Source organism: Gymnoscopelus microlampas, assembly GCF_963454915.1.
Source record: "Gymnoscopelus microlampas genome assembly, chromosome: 5".
Classification (NCBI taxonomy): domain Eukaryota; kingdom Metazoa; phylum Chordata; class Actinopteri; order Myctophiformes; family Myctophidae; genus Gymnoscopelus; species Gymnoscopelus microlampas.
Genome location: NC_139942.1, coordinates 34,704,423 through 34,726,492, shown reverse-complemented (window position 1 = coordinate 34,726,492; position 22,070 = coordinate 34,704,423). Strand labels below are relative to the sequence as shown.

At 42.6% G+C, this 22,070-nt stretch overlaps 1 protein-coding gene across 4 annotated transcripts in view; it reads right to left on the bottom strand.

The window, feature by feature from the left end:
• The window catches only part of agap3 (ArfGAP with GTPase domain, ankyrin repeat and PH domain 3), a 132,315-nt gene that overhangs the window by 28,146 nt on the left and 82,099 nt on the right, over nt 1-22,070 (bottom strand). For all 4 annotated transcript variants that reach the window (XM_084056571.1, XM_084056572.1, XM_084056573.1 and 1 more), the window contains exons 10-13: nt 19,322-19,426; nt 16,453-16,624; nt 6,709-6,861; nt 293-451 (exon numbers count right to left, since the gene is read on the bottom strand). In XM_084056571.1, the coding sequence (XP_083912697.1) occupies nt 293-451; nt 6,709-6,861; nt 16,453-16,624; nt 19,322-19,426 (589 nt within the window). The remainder of the gene's footprint in view (nt 1-292; nt 452-6,708; nt 6,862-16,452; nt 16,625-19,321; nt 19,427-22,070) is intronic.

Genomic DNA, 22,070 nt, shown 5'->3' with positions numbered 1-22,070 from the left:
GTGTGTGTGTGTGTGTGTGTGTGTAGGAAGGGACATGTACAACCAAACCTGTAAACCTATATCTAATAACTAGGGGAAATTGATGGATCTCTACGACATTTAAAACTTTAAGTGTTAATAACGTTTTTGCTTGTTTTATATTTAATTGAAGAAAATGGGGGGGAAAAGCTAAAATGAAAATAAAACAAACATTAAAGCAGGGGGATGGGGGGAAAAAAGGCTCCAGATGTGGATCTTGTTTTACTCTTTCAAAAGCATCAAATAACGGAGATGTTTCCTCTTCAGGCCTTACCTTCATTGCCAGTAGATAAGCCATCTGGCTTTGTGATGCCTGTGCTCTTTTTCCGTCTGTGTTTCTTGCGATTGGCGTGTGGCGATGGAGGTGGCTCCAACTTCGGACTGGTGGCACTGCCCGCACTGGAACCCGTCACGGTTTCACCCATTCCATTGGCTGAGAAGAGAAGAGTCAGATCATTAGACGTTTGTATTATTCAGAGTTAACCACATTCTTACTCTGCCAGCTTCAACATCATTTAGAGAGCTGCAACCAGCTCTCGGTTTGTATTAAAATATTTCTGGACCGACAGACAGACCGACCGATGGCTTATACCAGTGGTTCTCAAACTTTTTCATGTCAAGCACCCCCAAAATGATATGTATTTGGCCGCAGACCCCCATCTCAAAATATTCTGTTCCAGGAGCCCCCAGAAGCAAAGAGTTACAAATGTTCGCTTTAAATGTATATATATATATTCAAAGATTTGCACAAGTTTTCACGATTTAAAAAAAATAGCAGATCTATGAGCTTGTATATCTACTATTTTTGAATAGCCAAACTATGAAATATGGTTAAAGTGGTTAAAATGATTGTGACACTATATTAAGTAATTTTGCTGGGGACCCCCTGGTACCCCTCCAAGGACGCCTGGGGGTCCCCGGACACCACTTTGAGAACCAATGGCTTATACTAGCCGCATGGTCACAGCTAAAAACTGAAATAAAGACGCATGATAAATTGAATAATGAAACGTATCACACAAGACAGTCAGGCAAAGCAAATGCACATGTTTAAATGGGACTGAAGTAGCATTGAACTAGTTTAAAGAGTGGTCCTAAAGTAAGCGTGCTGCTGTGGAGACACAGGGTGAAGGACAGGTACGACGCTCTGAGCTAACAAATGGCTTAGCTGCACTGGCCCCAGGCCAAGCTCTATATGACTGTCTGAGAGTGACAGGGGGCTAAGAGCCGGCTTTGTTTCTTGTAAGTGATTTTATAAATGTGATATTAACCTGTGCTACCGTTGGGCAAAGGGATAGGAGGGATGGAACAGTAGGTGGGGATTGTCAGCTTGCCATCTTTCTGATTTCCTGACATTTGACATCACTTTCCCTTCTTTTTCCCTCCGGATGCCATTATGAATCTGGGAGAAGGGGGGCGCGCGGGGCCTCGGGGGAGAGAAGGCAGGGAGGGCCAGGAGATGGGCCCATATTGCTCTCCTCTTACCACCCCCGTGTGGTGCTGGCAGCCTACTCCATTGTCTCCCATCAAAAGCTCATTGTAGTGTGGCCAACTCCATTCATTTCCCTGTGCACCGTCCCAGCCCCAGGGGTGGAGGGCGGGAGGACAAGGGGCTCAGGGATTATTGCTGTTGTCGTTGCCAGTTATACATAGGCTATAATGTGCGTCGCTGTGCCATTAGCCAGTGTACAACATTAGGGCTAATTTGGTCATTACCTTTAGGGAGATGGGGGCTGTGTTGGAGAACTGGGATGGGCTCAGTAGGGGGCTGAGGATGCAAAAAAAATGGGGGAGAGAGGAGAGGCACTGCGAGGGATGTATTGTGTGATTGTGGGCTAAAACATGTACGAGAAGATGACGTGGCTGCCTGTCACTGGATCAGACCAGATGTTCATTTTGAACTCTTGTTGAAGAATAGATAAGAATGACATCCATTTAAAGCGAGAACAAAATTATGATCAACAAAATATTAATTTGTTAATGTAGGCAGTTTATAAGACCTCATGAGATTAACATTAAGCACTGCGCACTGTGAGCACTGCATAAGGATTTCACTTAAAAAAACATTTCAAGTGGCAAATAAACACTATTGATTTTATGCACTTTGATCAATAAGCGTAGCACCACACTGGACTACAAAATACATCACTCTCTCTCTCTCCCTCTGTGTTTTGAATGGCAGCACAGAGCCACACATGTAGCGGTGCCTAGTCGAGGCGTCTGTTTCAATTTCCCTGCTCTCCTACAACAGCCCCCCTGAGACGAGTCATTAGCTGGCTCAGACAGCTGGGGGCACAGGGGTCCTCCGTGCACCCCCCCCCCCCCCCCCATCATTTCCCTCCCCCCTCTCCTTCCCCCTCCCTCACCATGTGAGCGTCTGTCCTGCTCCGTATGGCGGGTGGGAAGACTTGAGCTCCAACCTGCCTCTCTGACGTGACAGCCAGCATTTGTTTAATGTCGCTTGAGGTTAAAGGGGAGGGCTGCCCCTGGGGTGGGTGCAACCATGTCATAAACACCTCTAATTATCAATTTCTGCCCCTAATGTTGTGGAAAATGACCCCAGCAATACTCATCCCACACCTGAAACATTTATGGATAGATATGGCTCCTTTTGTCCGTTGCTACTGCAGTCTTTTTTTTAAGTCCTTTATATAGGAGGGCAGTGGAACAAAAAAAGGAATAAAATCATTGGGTTAGGGCGTTGGGCCCTCTATATACACCACTGAGCAACAATATCACTGTACCTAAACCTAATCATCTGTAATCTCCATCCTTCAGAAAGAGATTCATTTCCAAACTACCCATGTCTGAAAGAGAACGTTGCTTAAGTTATTAAGTTGGGCACTTACGGATTCTCTGGCTTAAAGATCTTTACGTGAACAGAGAGTTCACTGTGACGTTATTAGCTAGCTGTTACTGCATATGAGGGGCTATTGAGAGCAAGCTGCGTAATGAAGCACACCGGGGATCAGGAGTCTCTTTCCCCCATTCAGCCGAGCACCGGCTCTCCTGGGCAGCGGAGTAGGTATCAGCCCTAACCTGTGATTACAGTGTAATACACTCCCACCGCGGAGATGACAGTTTAAACATGCTTCAGGATGAAGGCTGTGGGTGGAGAAAAAAATGGGGCCACTAACAGCTACCTGGCCTTACTATCGTCACGATGAAAATGAATGAGAATCAGAGAGAGCATGAAGCCTAATTTATGCTTCGTCGTACCAAAATACTACATGTACAAGATCACAATGCTTCGCATGCACAACGTGTTGTGAGTTTGTATATCGGCTATCTTAGGCATACGACACCGTTAAACAACAAAATATAATATATAGAATGGACGGGGGACGGGGGGGGGTGTTCATTGTAATTTAAGATGCTCAGGGTAAGAAGCACCGTGATTTCACCAGGCCCCTTGACATGGCAGTCCCTGCCTGTCCTCAATCAAAGCCAACGGCTGCAATTAATGGCAAAAATTAGAAACAATCACCGCCTCACCCTTATTATCCTCAATTAGAGTGCGCTAATCAAGGCCTGATCGCGCTCTGCTGCTCTCTCCAAACTAAATGTCAAACTTCATTACGGCCCGGCATAGAAATCAGACTCTCCACACACTCTCACCCTCGCGATGGGAGGTGAGACTATGAAACCTTAGGCGCTCAGGAAAAGGCTACCGCTGCATTAAGTACCTGTGCACTGATAGGCAATGTTCAGTCTGAAGAAAACGACTGGATTCAAAAGTAAAACGTTCTACAAAATGCTGTGTACATTGTGTTGCAGCATAGGACCCTTAAAGGACAACCCTCTGAAATACAAGAATGGCATTGTTCAATTCTTAAGACTGCTTCCCCTCATGGGGATGTGACGTTACTCAGGCTTTGACCATGACGTAAGTGGCGCTATTGTCATCAGTGGGTCTGTCACATCGTTCAGGGGTCTTTCTGGATCTCTTGCTTTTAATTCAGGTGCAGAGAGTGAGATGTGCCAAGGAGAGTGGGCTCTAAACAAGCACCTTGCGCATCTCTAGATTAAAGATGGGTGTCTTTATGCATGCGAGCAATAGACAAAATGGGCCGGGATTTAATCAAAAAACTGCGCTCAATATTCAAGAGATGTTACTACCTCTGCTTCTGCCTTTACACAATGGGTTTACAAATGAGGACATTCTTTAAATAATATGGAAATGGTTACCTGGCTAAGATGCATTCAACCTTGAGTGAATCATCAATCTACTGTTTTTGCATCATGAAATCACATTTTATGTTAACCTGCAACCTTCACCAAGGATAATGGAGTGATTGGGCTTGGTTGAAGTCAATTCAAATGGCAAAACATGAGCACCCTTCACTGTGGAACACCCTCTATTGATTATTGAAGCCCCATTAGGGACAAAAGATAAGAGGTCACATTTCAATCATGTATGTGCTATCTGAAACCCAAGTCCCACTTTAATTCACATTCTGGATTTGTCTTCTACATCCAAACAGTTTTCTGAAAAACGTATGTTTCTATGTCAGTGGTGCTCAAACTTTTTCATGTCAAGGACCCCCAAAATGATATGTATTTGGCCGCCGACCCCCATCTCAAAATATTTTGTTCCAGGGACCCCCAGTAGCAAAGATTTCAGTTAAAATGTTTGCTTTAAAATAATATAAATATATTAGTTTGCACACATTTTCTTGATTTTTCAAAAATAGCAGATCTACAAGCTCGTAGCGCGGCACTCGGTGCCGCGCTATGAGCTTGTAGATCTGCTATTTTTGAATAGCCAAAGTGTAAAATAATTATTTTTTATCTCAAATCAAAAAGTGACACAGATGCGTTCCAGGTCTTAATGGGTTACGGAAAACTTTCTCAAAGGTGAAACGCACTTGCTTTGCAATGTGCACAACTCTCTTAAATTGTCTGTCCATGCACCGATTACAGAGACACTCCTTTGCAGGGAAGGATAACATATCTATCATTTCACACAATGTTTCTAATATTGTTTTCAGCTCATTTGCCTCATTGAAGCTCATTTGTGGTTACCTTAAGAGTAGCATGGAAATAATTGAAGGAAAATAGAATAATGGAGCAAATTGTGGATTTGATTTAGCTGAAGACTGGATGCTGGTTAATGAGGTATGTTAATAGTGAAGGCTTCTCAGTTTACCAAACATGGAAATGGGAAATGCTAGGCCTTTTATTTCCATAGATCAGGGTGTCAGCGAAACCTTGTTTTATTTGTAGACCTGCCGCCCCACAACACATTCACAAACATCCAGTATGAAGCTTTGCACACCCACACAGACATTAAAATACAGACACAAACAGACTCCACAGAAAGCTCACATGCAAACAGCTACACACACACACACACACACACACACACACACACACTCATTTATTTGAGGACCCCACGAATCTAAGTAATTCTGCTTTGGGCATGCTGCTGATGGGAGACAAGGGTAGGGGGTGATGGAAGTGCCTGCGTCCAGGCAGAATTGATCGTTTGGCAGTTCCAAATGAGAGACAGGCTTGTCTGCGGAACCACGAGGGCCGCGCGGTTGGACTCCAGCAGTGCTCGTAAAGTGCGCTCTTTAAACTGCCGGGGCCCCTGGGAGCCCATGGGGAGGGGGGGAGGCGCCGCCGCGCTAATGAGAACTACCAGAGTGCAAACATGCATGGAAATGACTGTTATTCTGTTGATGTGCATTTAAGTGCTTTTTTACTGCCAACCACAAAGAGAGGGAAATAACTGGTGATGAATGGTATCCCCGAAAAGCATTCATTTTCCTCTTCGGAAGCAAAGAGAGACAGACAGACAGAGGGAGAGAGAGTCAGAGAGAGAGAGAGAGAGAGAGAGAGAGAAGGGGGGGGGGGGGGGGGTGGACATGCACGGTGAATGTATTATTTTATTTCACTCAAGTACTGACAAGGTGCAGCGTGACGGAGCGTGGGGGTGGAGGGGTATGGATCGCATAGTAACCTTCCTCTCTTTGGAGCGGCGTCCTCACCTCTATCAGCAGGCGAAAAGGGCACGCCGATCACGGAGGCCATCAACTAATTAGGAAAATTAGCTTCCGTCCAAGAATACCCCCGCAAATGTCAAATTGCATCAGATTGCATCAGACGTGTTTACAGATGAGATCTTTTTGGAGTCTCTCTCGGTTATGTTTCGTTGTTGTTCACGAGACTCCATTCATGCCCTCATGATCATTTATTATATCAAGGTTCAACGTGTTTACTGTCCCATGCACATAAAATACAGCTGGCAGCCAACATTGCAGGCAGTGGAATTCTAGTAGTATACATACGTGCATATATATTATACAGTCTATACACACACACACATATATATATATTTATTTATATACACACGTGTGTGTGTATGTGTGTGTGTGTGTGTGTGTGTGTGTGTGTGTGTGGGGGGGTATGTATACAGATATGTTATTAATTGAACTCTGTGTTAATTGAACTCTAGAGTGTGAAAATTTACGCAAATGGATCCGTTAGGGTTCAATTATTACCGTACTGAGGATTTTACTGAGAAAAGGTGAGGAAAATCTACACAGTAAACTCCTTTTTGTTCATTCTCAACTCTATGAGTATACAAATGGAACGAAATGGACGGGTCCATTTGTACTCTCTCAGAGTTAAATGAACACTCAGGATTTTAAAGTGCAGATTAGAAGGTGATGCTGGAGGTCTTACCAGCCCCGCTGCTTGTGCTGGTGTTGATGACGGCTTCGTTCCACTGGTCAGCGCTGGACACGGAGAAGGAGCGCTGGTGCATGCCGTCCTTACCGCCGGCGAACACCGACGCACCCGACTGCAGAGAAGTGCTGCTGTTGGAATGAGGCGCGCCTGCGAAAATAAACAAACAACTCGGTTTAACCACTTAAACCGTCTAGAATTAGCAAACTGGACCTGAGTTGGATCTGTACTTGGACTGCTTCCCCCCCCCCCCTCCCCATCTACACCATGTCTAATATTCCCCCCATAATATGGATGGTGGGGTTCAAGGGGTTAATTTCCACCTTTAACTCTGAGAGTTGACTCTCAAGAGTTACACATTGATAGATTAACACTGAGGATTTGACTGTGTTGATACCGGTTGACAAAAATGTGGTTGATGATGATGATGATGATGATGATGATGATGATGACATGTCAATGATAGTATTGACTCCAGGCAGTGTAGCAAATACAATGTCACCGCCACCTTATTTGTGCACGTCTTTCTTGTTGCATGATTTCAGCACTAGCATCCCCCATCACAACACCCCCCACGCACACACGCACAGACAGCCCCTCTCTCCCTCCGCCTCTGCCTCTAATTAGCCCTTAATTAACAAGATACACTCGGTACGCTAATTATCTTGCCTCATCCCTCTGACTGCCACATCCATCTCCTCTGGCGTCAGCAGGCGTTCTCTCCCCAACTTCCAATCAGGCAGAGCCGCGGACGCCCGGCTCTCTTTACTAATTCATGGGCTAGGCTTGCGCCGTGTGGGGTCCTTTCCCTCCTGTTCTCCAGCACTCCAACGCTCCAATGCTTCATTTGTACACCGTCGTGTGATGTGTCACGTGCAGAAACTAGCAGATCTACAAACCCACAGCGCGGTGCGGAGCGAAGCGTTGTGGGCTTGTAGATCTGCTATTTTCTGCCTGCGACGCTGATGCACAAATCAAGCTTAAAGCAGATCTCTAACTACTCTGAAGAGTCACTGGTGCCCTTCCAATCAGTGTACAATCACAGATTACACAGCAACGGTTCAGTTGCTGTGTAATTATTATATTATATTATATGTAGTCAAATTGACTTTCCCATGCCATAAAATTTGCTCCAATAAAATATTGATAGAATTTTAACAAGGGAACATACAGTACTTTATTTTTATATTAAAGTGTAAAGATTCCCACATGTATATTCCCAAACTGTTGACGATACTGAAAGCAATACATATCACTATATTGAATTTAAGATATTAAACTATGCTATGTAGATAAATGATAATTGACTTTAAATGTATAAATATAGGTATATATATATATAATAACAAAACAAAATAAGTTTTGATACCCAAAGTAAAAACAAATACCCAAATAATTTAACATGAAACATCTTGCATCCCTAATTTTCATAACTTTTGCCTTCACATATCGGGGCCTTTTAGTTGATAATTATCGGTGTGGGTTTCTGATTGAGGTGACAATAACAGGAAATATAGTGTGTCATGTGTAAAGTAAACTGAGCGGCACGGGCTCTTGTTAGGATAATACGTCCTACTCATTATCCAGAGTAATAAGTGTATCAAATTCACATAATCATGTCTAATTAGTATCAGTAATTATCTTGTTGGGCCCGGGAATATTAATCTTCAGGTCCCAGAGGGGAGGGAGCGGGAACACAGCAAGAATGAGAGAGAGAGCGGGGGTATCATGCTGGGGAGAACCGACTAAATTAGCATGTTCAAATCAGAGAGGAGAAAAGAGGAGAGCAGGGCAGGGGGGTATCGAAGAGAAATTGTTAAACTTTGCTTTTGAATAAGTGATAACTGAATGATACGGAGAAAGGGAAAATGTATATATATATATATATATATATATATATATATATATATATATATATATATATAATATTTTGACTAATGATTTTTTTTCTAATGCAATGGCTCACATTAACACAAGAACTATAGCAAGATTTGAATGTTTTACGTTTGGTTTTAACCGTTTATTGTTAAACAATGAAATGTTTAACAATCCATTGTATCTAATTAGCCACTTAAGCCCTATTCAACAATTCAAAACAAAATCTACAAGCTCACACTGCGATGCAACATTTTGTAGATCTGATATTTTTTTCAAAATGCTGACAAATTAGAATTATTTATTTATAGAAAAAGTTTTTAAAAATATCATTATAGGTTATCACCTTGGTGTAATTGGTTAACAACAATTGTGTCTTTGCATACTATCAAAGTAGAGATACATCACTTGAACATTACACTTGGCCTCAATGGTGGGGGGGGGTACTAGACAAGTAAAAAGGTAACTTGGGCTGATATTTAAAATTCAACAATCGTGTCTAATTGTCAAATTGGATGCTGAATATTGATGAATTAAACATGGCTGTATCCATTAGCCCCCAGAGACCACTCCTGCATAAAGGGGAGGATAATGTAATTACAGTGGAGAAATAATCAGCTGGTGGCATTAGAAGAGCATTGTGCTACCTAACCCCATCCGGCCTGACTGCAGCGTACGTCGTTTCCAGCCTTTTCTCATCTCAGCAGGAGAAACGCCTGGTAAAGAACTATGACAGAAAGTGTCTACAGGATGGGACTTCCGTTGTATCCCCCGGAAGCTGTCTTTTTCAACCATCACGACACTTTTTGATACATCGGGAATGTAAACAGGTTTGCACATCATCAACCCAATTCCCTTGGGTGGTACTTCCTGTACTTCTGCTTAGACACTTTCAGTAGTCGTTCTTGCCCAGCGTAGACTGCACCAAAGCAGGAAGATTATAGCAAAGATCCTTAATAGAGAAGATATTGCATTCCAAGACTCGCTAGTGAGACACTTCCGGTCTCCCAAGTGGGCGCGGTCATCCCACATGACTACAGTTTGTCATTAGATCTCACAAATTCCCTATGAGCTAGATATCATACGAGTGTGTTCCTAATACATACAGGTCTTGAACAAAGACATTTTTTCTCCTGATGGGTTACTCTGAAAGATGACATTTTAGGGTCAGAAACGTCAGAACATAATGGTGGCTTGTGAGTCTAGTATTCAATTTCAGTAACTATGGGGAGAAATAATCTGTCATAATCTGTAGTCACATTCACTTCTCCATTGGAATTAAGAAACTCACAACCTGCTTCTGGTTTCCTAATGGGGCACCCATGTGACACAGATACAGGAAATCAATTGAAGTTGCGGTGCTGTCTTAGGTTATAGGCTCTAGCCTGACTGCACCAAAACATTAATATTATAGGCTCTAGTCCTGTACAGCCTGACTGCAACAAAACATTAATGTTATAGACTCTAGTCCTGTACAGCCTGACTGCAACAAAACATTAATATTATAGGCTCTAGTCCTGTACAGCCTGACTGCACCAAAACATTAATATAATAGACTTTAGTCCTATAGAGCACCGAAGTCCTGACGTCACTGCCAGTAGAGGGCGCTTTCCGCAGATTCATGGCTTTACTTTTTGTATTGATATCCTCATTGGGGAATCTTAGATCGCTTCATAGAAGAAATGTGTTCCAAAAATAAACACACCACCCTGGTGTTTTTACTCATATGGATATGAAGCATCGACTGAAGGTGTAAATGTACACATTTACCCAAAGAGTAACACAATATAAACACTAGAAACGAGTCAAACAACCCAAAGACTACATTTCCCATGAACGCGGCTGCCTGGGGACAGTGATTTCAGACCTCAACCTTTGACCCCAGTTTAATATGCATTAGGGCAAGGACCACACATTTGATATGATTTTTTAAAAATCTCTAGGACCCCAATAAACACTGTAAAATCCTCAGCGTTAATTTCACTCTGAAAGTGTACAAATAGAGTTACAGAGCTGTAAAGGTCCATTTGGTTCTTAACTACCAATCATTTAGCAGGGGACCCCCTGATACACCCTCAATGAACCCAGGGGGTCTACGCAGCCCATGTTTAGTTTACACCAATTCCCTTTCCTCTATGAATATGTCAAGGACAGAGATTAAATGCAGATATGCCCACATGTATTAAAACTTTGTGAACTTAATAACTGGCATTACAACTCAACCAAATGGAAATCCATAGTTCTGTAAAGAAATTGCATATGCATAAAAACCCCATAAAGTCTTCAACGATTTGCGTGTGAAAAACGTGATATGATGTTTCTTGGAGGTCATTTGCCAAACATACAAAGCTCCACAGCACAGTGTTCATTTGATCAATGTCACCGACGTAGAATATAGGATATTTGGTGAACCTTAATTGCTTGAGGCCCCCTTCCTATACACATCCATTCAGCAGAATGCATCACGAATGCTTAAGGAGATCTCGGAGACGACTCGCACAACGACAACATGCAAAGGCAGTTCAACAGCCATTTACAGAGGAACTGCTACATGTCTACAGTAGATATAAGCAATTAGCAAGACAGGAGAGGGGACATTTCTGTTAAATTAAAAACACAGGTCTTGTTGGTCTACATTATCAATAACGTTTCTAAACATTATGCTTAATTAATATATTGCACTTCAATCCGTTCATCTCACATTTCAGAAAAGATCGAGTTAATACAGAACATAGTGCTAATAACACTCTCACTGACTGTGCAACTGCGCACACACCCAAAATATATATAGTATGTATACATACTATAGCATGTATATACATGCACGCACACATATAAGCTTAAGTCACAGCGTGTTCTCCAGGCCATTCAGGGCTGGGGTGTTAAGTAGAGGCGATGGATTAGCGGGGAGCAGCGCTGCCTTGCTCCTCATTTCTCTTTAGGCTCGGCCGTCAGCGGGCTGATGAGCCGTGTCGAGGCCTGACCCCTCCGTGGAGTTGTTGCCATTATGTACAAGTAGTGGGATAATGAAGCATTCATGCTAATGTGGACCCGAGCAGCACATCATCTGCAGCTGTGGGGCCGCGTAATCCACCACCGCCATCATCATAACTACTAACGCCTAGACATCTCCTCCGCCCCTACTACTACAGCTGCTGCTGCTACACCGTCCCCCCCGTCCCCCCACCACCCGACAGCCCCCGAAGCAGTCATTCCCTCTGGGACTTGACTGAGTCAAAAGAGAACACAGAATCAGCTATTCATATTTAGTCCCATGCCAGAGTGTTAAATGCTAAACACATATATACCTGAACATGGACACTTTACTGTTTGCAGAGCTTAACCCATTCAATCCGGGAAAAGATGTTTTTGGCTATTCAAAATAGCAGATGCACAGTACAAGCTCATAGTGCATCAAGTGCCGCACCATGAGCTTGTAGATCAGCTATTTTTTTTTAAATCATGAAGATGTGTGCAAATCTTTGAAAATATATTTTTTAAAGCAAACATTTTTATAACTCAAATCTTTGCTTCTGAGGATTCTACAAATGTCTTCTAAATCCTAACAGTTTTCTGAAAAACTCATGTTGCTACACATCAGTGGTTCTCAAACTTTTTCATGTCAAGGACATGAAAAAAAAAATTATACAAAATGATATGTATTTGGCCTCATCTCAAAATATTTTGTTCCAGGGACCCCCCAGAAGCAAATATGAGATACATTTTTTTACTTAAAAAAATAAATATATATATATTCAAAGATTTGCACACATTTTCAAGATTTTTCAAAAATAGCCGATCTACAAGCTATGAGCTTCTCTCCATCAACAGAGTGATGTGGGCAGTGGCAGAGGCTGGTGGTCAGTGGGTAAAAGTCTACTGGTTATAATGTCCCGGATGTTGCAGCTGTGGGGGAAGACTGTGTTGCAGAATAATAGTTGCAGAATGGGCTTCCAAAGTCAGGATCTCTACCCTCACCCACAGGATTGATTAAAACTGATTGGGCCCATTAATACTTTGATACAATGTATCTGTCGCCGGTGACACAGCGGAATGCATGTTAACATGGGGGATCATATTTAAAAACGGTTCCGCTCGCTCGGCAACCGCCGAAGGAATTAAACCCGGCCGCCCGGGACGCAAGCAAGCACATGCGTTCTCTCATTTACTCTCTGTCTCTCCTCTTCTCATCCTCTTCTCTCCATCTAACCCCCCCCCCCCCCCTACTCTCTCTCCTCCTGCCTCCATCTGCGCTTCCTCTTCTCCCTGTGATTATAAAGGTCTTTAGATCTAAGGAATGAATGAATTACACAAGGCTTGTGATTCGGACGCCGTGAATGAAAAATTACCCCTTTGTTCCCTCCATCAATTGCATGTCTAATGAAATCAAAATCCCGATCGCATAATCAGGGAAGGGTCCTCCACCACGAGAGAAGCCCAGTGTGATTTGTAACCTTTCTTTTTGCTAAATGGAGATAAAGGCAAATCTTCCAGCCATTGTTTTCCTGATGTACAAATGGTGGAAATGAGAGACATCAGCTTGGATACTTGAGGGTGAAGAATCTCGTCTCAGGACTCAAAGTAGCAGGACATGGCCCTCTCATCAACAAAGTCAGATTATTACGATAATGAGAAGTCTAACTAAAAGAATCAAAATCAGCCCCTAAAAATGGTGTTGTTTCCCCTCAAAATCTGATGTGGCCTCTTTTCCAGGCCCCCAGTAGCAGGTCTTTGTCTCCCTGGATGACTGCACGTGTCACCTATCCTCTACCCTGCGCTCAAGGTTAATTGTTTATGGGTTGGAACACAACCTCCATCCTTTGTCCTCTGCTCTGTAAACTCCTAAATCTTCTCTGTTTTTTGACTGATTAACCCATTCAACATTGGTCCAGACGGAAACACCGTGGCCGGGCACCGACAGTGACTTGTCTGGCCAGTGGTCGGCCCGCGGTCCCAGCTGAGTCGTCTTTGGCATCGCACCCACTCTTAAGCAATTAGCTCCAGCCCCGAGTGAAGGAAACGCTATGCCTGTTCCACCGCCGACCTCTCCTCCCTCCGGGGATCACCTTGCTAATTAGTATTAATTACTCTTAATCTTAACCCCTAAATCCAAATCACAGGCTTTGGCTCTCTGAGCGTGCCAAGGGCTGCTCTCTCTAGCCTCTAGAGGCGCAGTCAGCTCGCCACACCGCTCTATTTATAAGCCTGAGAGGTGGGAATCCTTGGCAAGATGTCAGAGATGTACCTGGCCATTGTTTCTGTAACCACACTACAATGGATGGATCGAGCCGTTTATTAGGTCAGTGTTATAGCAGCAGAAAAAAGAACGGGACAATGGAAGATCTTACTGTGGTAGGAGTTTCCTTTTAACCCATTCAATCCGGGAAGTGTCATTTTAGATTTTAGCTATAACCATTATTACATACTTTTATACTTAATACAAAAATAGCAGATATACAAGCTCATAGCGCAGCATTGAGTGCCACGCTATGAGCTTGTAGATCTGCTATTTTTGAAAAATATTTTCTGCAAATGAATATGAATATATATTTTTTTCAAGCGAACATTTTTATCTCAAATCTTTACTTCTGGGGGGTCCTTGGAACAAAACATTTTGAGATGGGGGTCTGCGACCAAATACATATAATTTTGTGGGTCCTTGAGCACCACTGATATTGTAGCAACATACGGTTTTCAGAAAACTGTAAGGATTTAGAAGACCTTTGTAGATGTGTTCCCGGAATGAATGGGTTAACATAGGATTGATATTTAAACAGGGACTCATTTTCAAATTCCATGTGTAATAATGAAACGTAATAGATTTCTCAAGTACTCATTAAGTCATCATCGTGTATTCTTTGCAGCAACTAATTTACATTATTGAAAAATAAGAAAAGGAGATAATTGATCTGTTGGGAGTGGCTTTGTATGATTAACCCCAAAGAAAGATGATACTTTCATAATTGAATACGGTCATATAAAAAGGTACAGCTACTGCTAAACAACCACCTTATACCTTCTAATGGCTCATTGGCCTTAGTGTGGGTGTTTTTAAGAAATAATACCTATGTATTATATAAACTTATACTAATTACCTCCGCCAGGCTGGAATGGCCCAGAGCGGGATTATGTTTTTGCTCCTGTGATTCTGTCTGTCTGTCATCGGTGTGCAATTTTGTATGCACACTCCCAGGAGGCCAAGAACATCATGGTAGAGCGATAACAGCTTCAGCTTGTTTTGGCCTACAGTATAACTGTTGAGTAGGTTGAACAATCAAAAACATTTTCACTTTTTAGTACTACTCTTAGGGATTTTATCCAAAACTCATGTAAATCGGTATAGATTATGTCTGGAGTGATCAAAATGTATTAGTCAGATTTTTCAAAAAACTTTTTCCAAACTTTGCGGGAGGGGCTCATTTACAATGCAAAAGGTTGCAACATCTTTTTTTATAAACTCTATTTCCCCCCCACTATTGCCCCCACTGGAAGGACAGAGAGCCTTCGTCCTGCTCCTCTTGCTCAGCATTCCCCACTAACAGGCGCCACCCCAACCTGTAGGGCAGTGGTTTTCAACCCTTTTCATATCAAGGTCCATTATATATTCAGCATTTGAGCCACGGACCACCATTTAATGAGATTTAGACTCTCAGACCCACTACCGTTGGATACGATTTTGTCAACAATTCCATGCTGTATTGATGTGGTACCATCATAGGAGAAATAACAGCTTCACAACTTCTTGTACATTAAGTAATGCAGATGTTTAACAATAATTTAACTCTTGAGAGTGTAAAATGAAACCAAATGGACCCGTAAGGGTCCATTTGGTTTCATTTTACAGATCTATACAGGTCCATTTGGTTACCAACTCTCCATCATTTAGCTGGGGACCACCTGGAACCCCCTCAAGGACCACTAGTGGTCCCCGGACCACTGGTTGAGAACCACTGCCGTAAGAGAACGTGAATCAGCCTCCCCGCCCAGCTTCCCTCCGACCAATTGTGTTCGTATAGATGTTCGGTCAAGCCGGAAGCACCACGTGGATTCAAACCCCTAGACACAGGGGTGGGCAGGTACTTTACCCTCATAATCCCCTTTCTATTAATAACATACTGTATGTTTTAGTTATAATATAATTTATAAATATTAAGATTTCATAACCATAAAAATAATAACCTGAGTTCTTGACATGAAGCCACAGGGTTGACATTCATCCCAAAAAGCATACACAAGAATGACATGTTGGTGTGAAGAGTTGAGAATAATTATGTGATATTCTTCAATAATGTGAATACAATTAACACAGTCAAATCCATAGTGGTAATTCAACTCTGAGAATGTACAAATGGAACCAAAGGGGGCCGTAAGAGTCCATTCGTACAAATTCAGCGCAGGCTGGCAAAAACAGGACGTAAAACATTGTTTCAACCCATCAATAAAAATGTTCCAGACTGTTGGAGCTAGACATCTGTAGGGAACTACAGATACTTTTACATTTTTGATGCAGTGTTCAGAAAAGGTAAGAATTTGACGTTTGACTCTATAGCTACAGCGGCGGTCAGGAGAGTGAGTAGATCAACTTTAATCCTCTGAAGTTGCTATTTTCACATAAAGTAACGAGTAACAAGCCCATTTAAATTTCAGTAATTGTAACAGCGTTACTGAATTGTTAAACTTAATTAGTTACCGCAAAAAGCAGTGGAGCTAAAGTAACACGTTACTTAGTAACACGTTACTCCCAACACTAAGAGTTACAGACCCTTACAGGTTCCATTTTGTACACTCTCGGGTTAAATTAACAGTATTATATGTAATTTACTATGGACTAAACATTCAGTGTCATGGTGAACCTGGACCTCTCACCTGTGGTTCCTACACCCAGCTGCAACGTGCTGCGGTCCTTGGTCAGACCATTGGTTTTGGGACTGGCGGTGGGAGGGACGGTGGCCACCGCTCGAGGCGGCCGCTTCCCCGGAACCTTCACTGTTGTCCTGAGCAGGTCAATCTCTTTCCCATGCACGTTCTGCATGTAGTCCTGGAACAGATTAGAACATTAAATCCATTAGCATGACAAACTGTTATGTCTATTGAGCTCAAAGTTCAAGTAGAAAGTAATTCAGACTACGCAAATAATGTGCTTGGGGTTCTCGTTGAATGTGCGCACACACGTGCACGCACGCATGCACGTGGTTCTGCAGGTGATTCACCCAAATTATTAAACAAAGTGTAATCTGAATCATGCAAGCCAAGGACAACAGATTGAAAACACTATTCAGTGCTCCATTCCCACACAAAGTAAACGGAGGGTGTTTGTGACAGTGGAAAATGACTGTAGAGCCATTACACATCACCTGTGCCCACGCCACCCCTCCGCACGGAGGGATGCGAGGCTTAATGAATGCAAACAGTCTCATTCTCCTTCAATTTGGCCATTTGATTCGGTTTTAAGCGATTCTCGCCCCAAATGTGGGAAGCCAAGGTGAAAATCATTGGGCTCAGCAGAAAAAGGCCCAGAAAGAGACGAGCTCGGCCTTCGCTGTCCCCTCACTGGCTCCTCTGCTTTATTACCATGTCATAAAGCACTCATTTCTTTCCCAAGCCTCCTCGCTAATTACCCAGTGAGCGCTCTCATTTCATTTTATTGCGGGAATTAACAGCCAGATCGAAGCGTGCAAAGCTATTAAGATGTGTGATTAAGCCACATTCAATTAGTTTCTACAAACAATTTAATTGATGTAGCTGATAGAATTAACAGAAGGTGATTGTGTGGATGGCTTGGCTGACTGCGAAATTAAAGGTTCCCCTCTCCCTCCCTCCCTCCCCTCTTTTTCCATCTCCCTTTCCCCCCTCCCTTTTTTCTTTACTCTTTCTCTGCTTCGCTGCTCCGAATGAGTCTGAGCTGCTACGGTGCTAATGTAACCGTCGCTCCCATCGCACCTCCCTGAGTAAAGACAGCAGACGCGAGACGCTCAACACTCATAGATCGCCCTGATGACCTGTAACAGCTATAATGATCAAGAGATAGCCCGTCCAGTCAATTACATACATCACCGCTGCGCTACACTGCACTGCTAATAACTGCTAGTAAATTAAACCACTAACGCACTGTCAATACAACAAGCCCATAATATACTAAGCTTGGTAAAGCATGTTCAGATTGGGGTCGACACCTGAGCCATGTCACACTAAAGAAGTAATTGAACAATATTGAACAAACCCCGGTTTTCTGGATACCTTGGTGAGATTACACATGACATACACACGTTATTAAAAAAGTTTCCAGTATGTCATTAACTGTGTGTTGCTGAATTGTAAACCAGTGTTTAAGTCAGAGACTGGAACCATAGAGAGAGTGATGGAGAAAGATTAAAAGGATTCGGAGAAAGACGGACAGGGCATGTGAGTGTGTGTGTGTGTGTGTGTGTGTGTGTGTGGTGGGGGGACAGGGTCTCCTGAGCTGTCTGCTGCCAGCCAGCCGAGTGTTTAAGAGGTATTAGAGGCCCAGCGGGACGCTGACAGAGATGGATGTGGGAGGCTGGTCAGGCTCAGCCGCCACGCGGTGAGAGCCGTTATAAATACAAGCCAGCATGGCGTCTGGGCACGGCGGGCACGCAGCAGCACAGCCATGTCTCCATTAGCCAGCATCAAGGCACCACGTGGGACAGTGGTGACCGGTAGGCCTTCCCGTCTCCTCCATCCCTGCTTACAGTGTCAGGGAGGGCTGGGCCATATATCAACCACTCCAATATGGAAGTGGATTTGAATGATCCTCCAATATCGAGGTATCAAAAATCATTTGTATTTTCATGATTGCATCTTTCCAAAAGTGTCAAAGGAAATCAAGTTCACCACGGTCATTATGACTTCTCCGTTTCTTCCCTTTACCCACTTAAGCCCGATTTCATACTTTGTCGTACCACTATTTTTGTAAATATTTGAAGTGAAGTTCACGCCTATAATGACATAACCAACATAGACACACCATGTTGAAAGTGACTAAACGTGTGATTTCAGTAAACGTAAAACATGGATGTACAGTGCTGAGTTTTGTAATTGAAGAAGTTTAGAGGAAACGTGACATCAATTCTGTGCAAACACTATTCAAAGTCATATAGCCCAGATTTTGTCGTAGGGTTGGCTCCGATAGCTATTTTACACAGGCCTAATGCTCCACAACTGGACAATTGCGGGATCCATATATAGCAGCATGCAGTGTGTGCGCACAATAATGCTAAGGACACTGGCATAGACAGATGTTTACAACTTAGGAGTAAGAACCTTACACAGAGCACCTTCAAGCACCTTATGCGCGAGGACCAATGGACAAACTGTTTAAAACTGCTGCTAACCTTTGATTATTTCATTTTTCGTTTCCTTGGTGCTTTATATATTATGTTTAATACTGCAGATATCATTTAATTATTCATTTTTTAAACATTCTTGATGTTGCATATGTTTTAATATTATTATTGCTGCTACAATGTCTAAGGAGAACAAAATAACTTTTACTCTTACAGTATGTATCAGAGTATTTGTACACAAGACACAATAAAGAAACCTCGAACCTTACTAGTTCAACACAAAGAGTGAGTGTAAAAAGTGCATTTGCATCCAGAGAATTCAGCTGAATAGGCAAAATACGTTTAAATGGTACATATGTCACCCTATATGATACTACAGGCTGTAGCAAGTGCTTACAGGTAATAATGGGAAGGGAAGTGGTGAGACTCACATGTAAACTGGGGTGGTAGGTGAGGAGCCCATTATCACATAGTGTCACATATTTCTTCTTCCACTCTTTGTTGAGCGATTTCCCACTTCTCTTCAGAAGCATTCCCTGTAAGAAACCACACAAGGAGCATTTACGTTGAGAATCCATGTTTTAAATCATCACTGAGTATTATATTCAAAGTTAACTGACACCCAATGTACAGTAAGTTATGCGTTACAGTCTAAGAATCTGAATAGGAATCACATGCCAACATACACCATGCATGTAGAGGAACGACTCTCATAAATGCATATATTGATACAAAATAAATAAAATAAAAACCCAGGTATAGTATATTTAAAATAAATAAATACAATTATTTGAATAATTCAGCGTACACAGTCAAATCTGCAATTAATGTATTAATTTATGACTCTGAGAGTGTACACATTTAACCAAATGGACCCAACATTTGTACACTCTCAGATGAATATATACAGTGCATACACATATCTATACGGTCAGTGGTTCATGTGTGTTTGCAACTTGAACCTTTCACGCTTGGCCAGTTCGCTGTGAAACAGTATCCATTCACAAAAGAGAGACAATCCAATTCAAGACCTCCTGCCTGCATTCATACACATAACATAGGTGAACTCTGGAGGACCTCTCAATCCTGGGATTAGGGAGTGTGATCTCCCTTCTTCAAAGCTCACTCAACGCTCTCTTCTATTCCACTTTATCTTCAGGGGCATTTTAAGGCTTCAAATGGTTCCCTTATCTGCTGAGTAAATCCACCAGTAAACAATGCAGTTCCTTGGCTGGTGGTGACCAAACGCTGAGTGCAGGGGCTGGGAGGTTTGCTAGGGTTAAGGACTGAGGAGGGGCCCGCTTAATTAGGGGATTAAGGGGGGGGGGGGGTATTTGTAGTTTTTACAGCCTGTGTGTGTGTGTGTGTGTGTGTGTGTGTGTGTGTGTGTGTGTGTGTGTGTGTGTGTGTGTGTGTGTGTGTGTGCGTTGTGAGTGTGCAAACAAGTGTGTGTGTGTGTGTGTGTGTGTGTGTGTGTGTGTGTGTGTGTGTGTGTGTGTGTGTGTGTGTGTATGTGAAAAGGGAGGGCGTGGGGGGGGGCACTGAACTGTTTTTCTTGCCTGGCCCATCCTGCAGGGGTATAATCCTGATTAACACATCAGGAACAGCTGACCTTCGGTGAACTGGGCACCAGGCTGTTTGCCGACAATCATCCTAATCCTCGCCCTGCTTGATCTAAGGAGCTGACTGCTGATGCTGGGCCACATGCTGAAGCCCAAAGTGTAATAGGGCTCTGCTATCATGTCCTTGTCCCCCACTTTCACCACTTAAGCCCTATAGTCTTCATCATATGATAAAGTAGTGAAAATCGCCAATTTACAAGCTCACAACTCAATTCCTATTACTGAATCAAACACCAGGACATTTTATTTTTTTGTATTTCAGAATAAAATGGATTACTGTGGAAAAAGCCAATAATCCATTGATAATATGTTTTCACAGACAGGCAGCAACATTTTCTAAGTGCTTGATGCCAGAGCCTGCCAACTGAGGATTTGTATGTAAGTATTGAACAAATAACGTACAATTTGTTGAGCTTCAAAACAGATGAGTGACTAAGTAATGAGGCATACAATAATAATATAATTATATTGGTATTTAACAATTAATCTCAGAAAAAAACATGGTTAATTCTTTCTCAAATATTGAGCAGTACGTATTGATTTTTCAGGAAATACATTTTTAAACCTTTTCGTTATTTAATTCAATGCTGCCAACCACCCATAATGTGCACAATTTGGTCAATAAAACAACTGTAAACACATTTTAATGGCTTTGTAATCATACAAAGCAAATGATCCAGTTACAAGGCCTCTGGCAACTGTGGAATACATGTTTACAAGCAAATATGCTGCTCGTCTTGTTGCCTACATAAATCTATACATTCAATCAGTGAAGGGCTTCATAAATTCATCAATGCTTTGAAGATCAATATGTATTCTACAATAAATGTAAAATCTCTTGGTCAGCACATTATTTAATTTAGATGTTGGCCTAATAGAACTGCAATAAATCTCAAATGTGTCACAAGTAATTATAAACGTGTACAATAATTTGAGGTCATTTATTGTAATTGTTTTATCATTTGCCTCACTGAAACGTGTGTTAGCAAATCAAAAAGAACCGTGCACATTAAAACGCACAGCTAATTTATCAATTTGTAGCTCAGAGTGTACAAATGTAACCAAATGGACCCGTGAAAGGCCCATTTGATTCAATTTGAACATTCTCAGAGTTAAATTAACACTGAGGATTTTACTGTGTGCGTGTGTAGAGTGTGTTTTCTCCATCTCTTGCTTGCTCTCAAAACACACACACACACACACACACACACACACACACACACACACACACACACACACACACACACACACACACACACACACACACAGAATGATCACCGTGTTCAGTCTGTGCGACATAAGGAGACAGGCCGGTCGCCTGTGTCCAGACAATTGTCATATCTACTCAAGAGGAGATTCTATTGTCACAGCACCCAGAAAGAAGCTGCATCCTGCCAGCGTGGCTGAGTGATAGGCCAGCCTTTTGTGATGGTCCACAGAACTGGAGGGGGTGCAGAGAAAAGCCCAGTTTCTCAGTACCGAGTGCATTGTTGCCCTCACTTACCATTTTTACAGGCGGGAGGGGGCTGGAGCAGGGAGGGGTAATTTGCCCAATGAG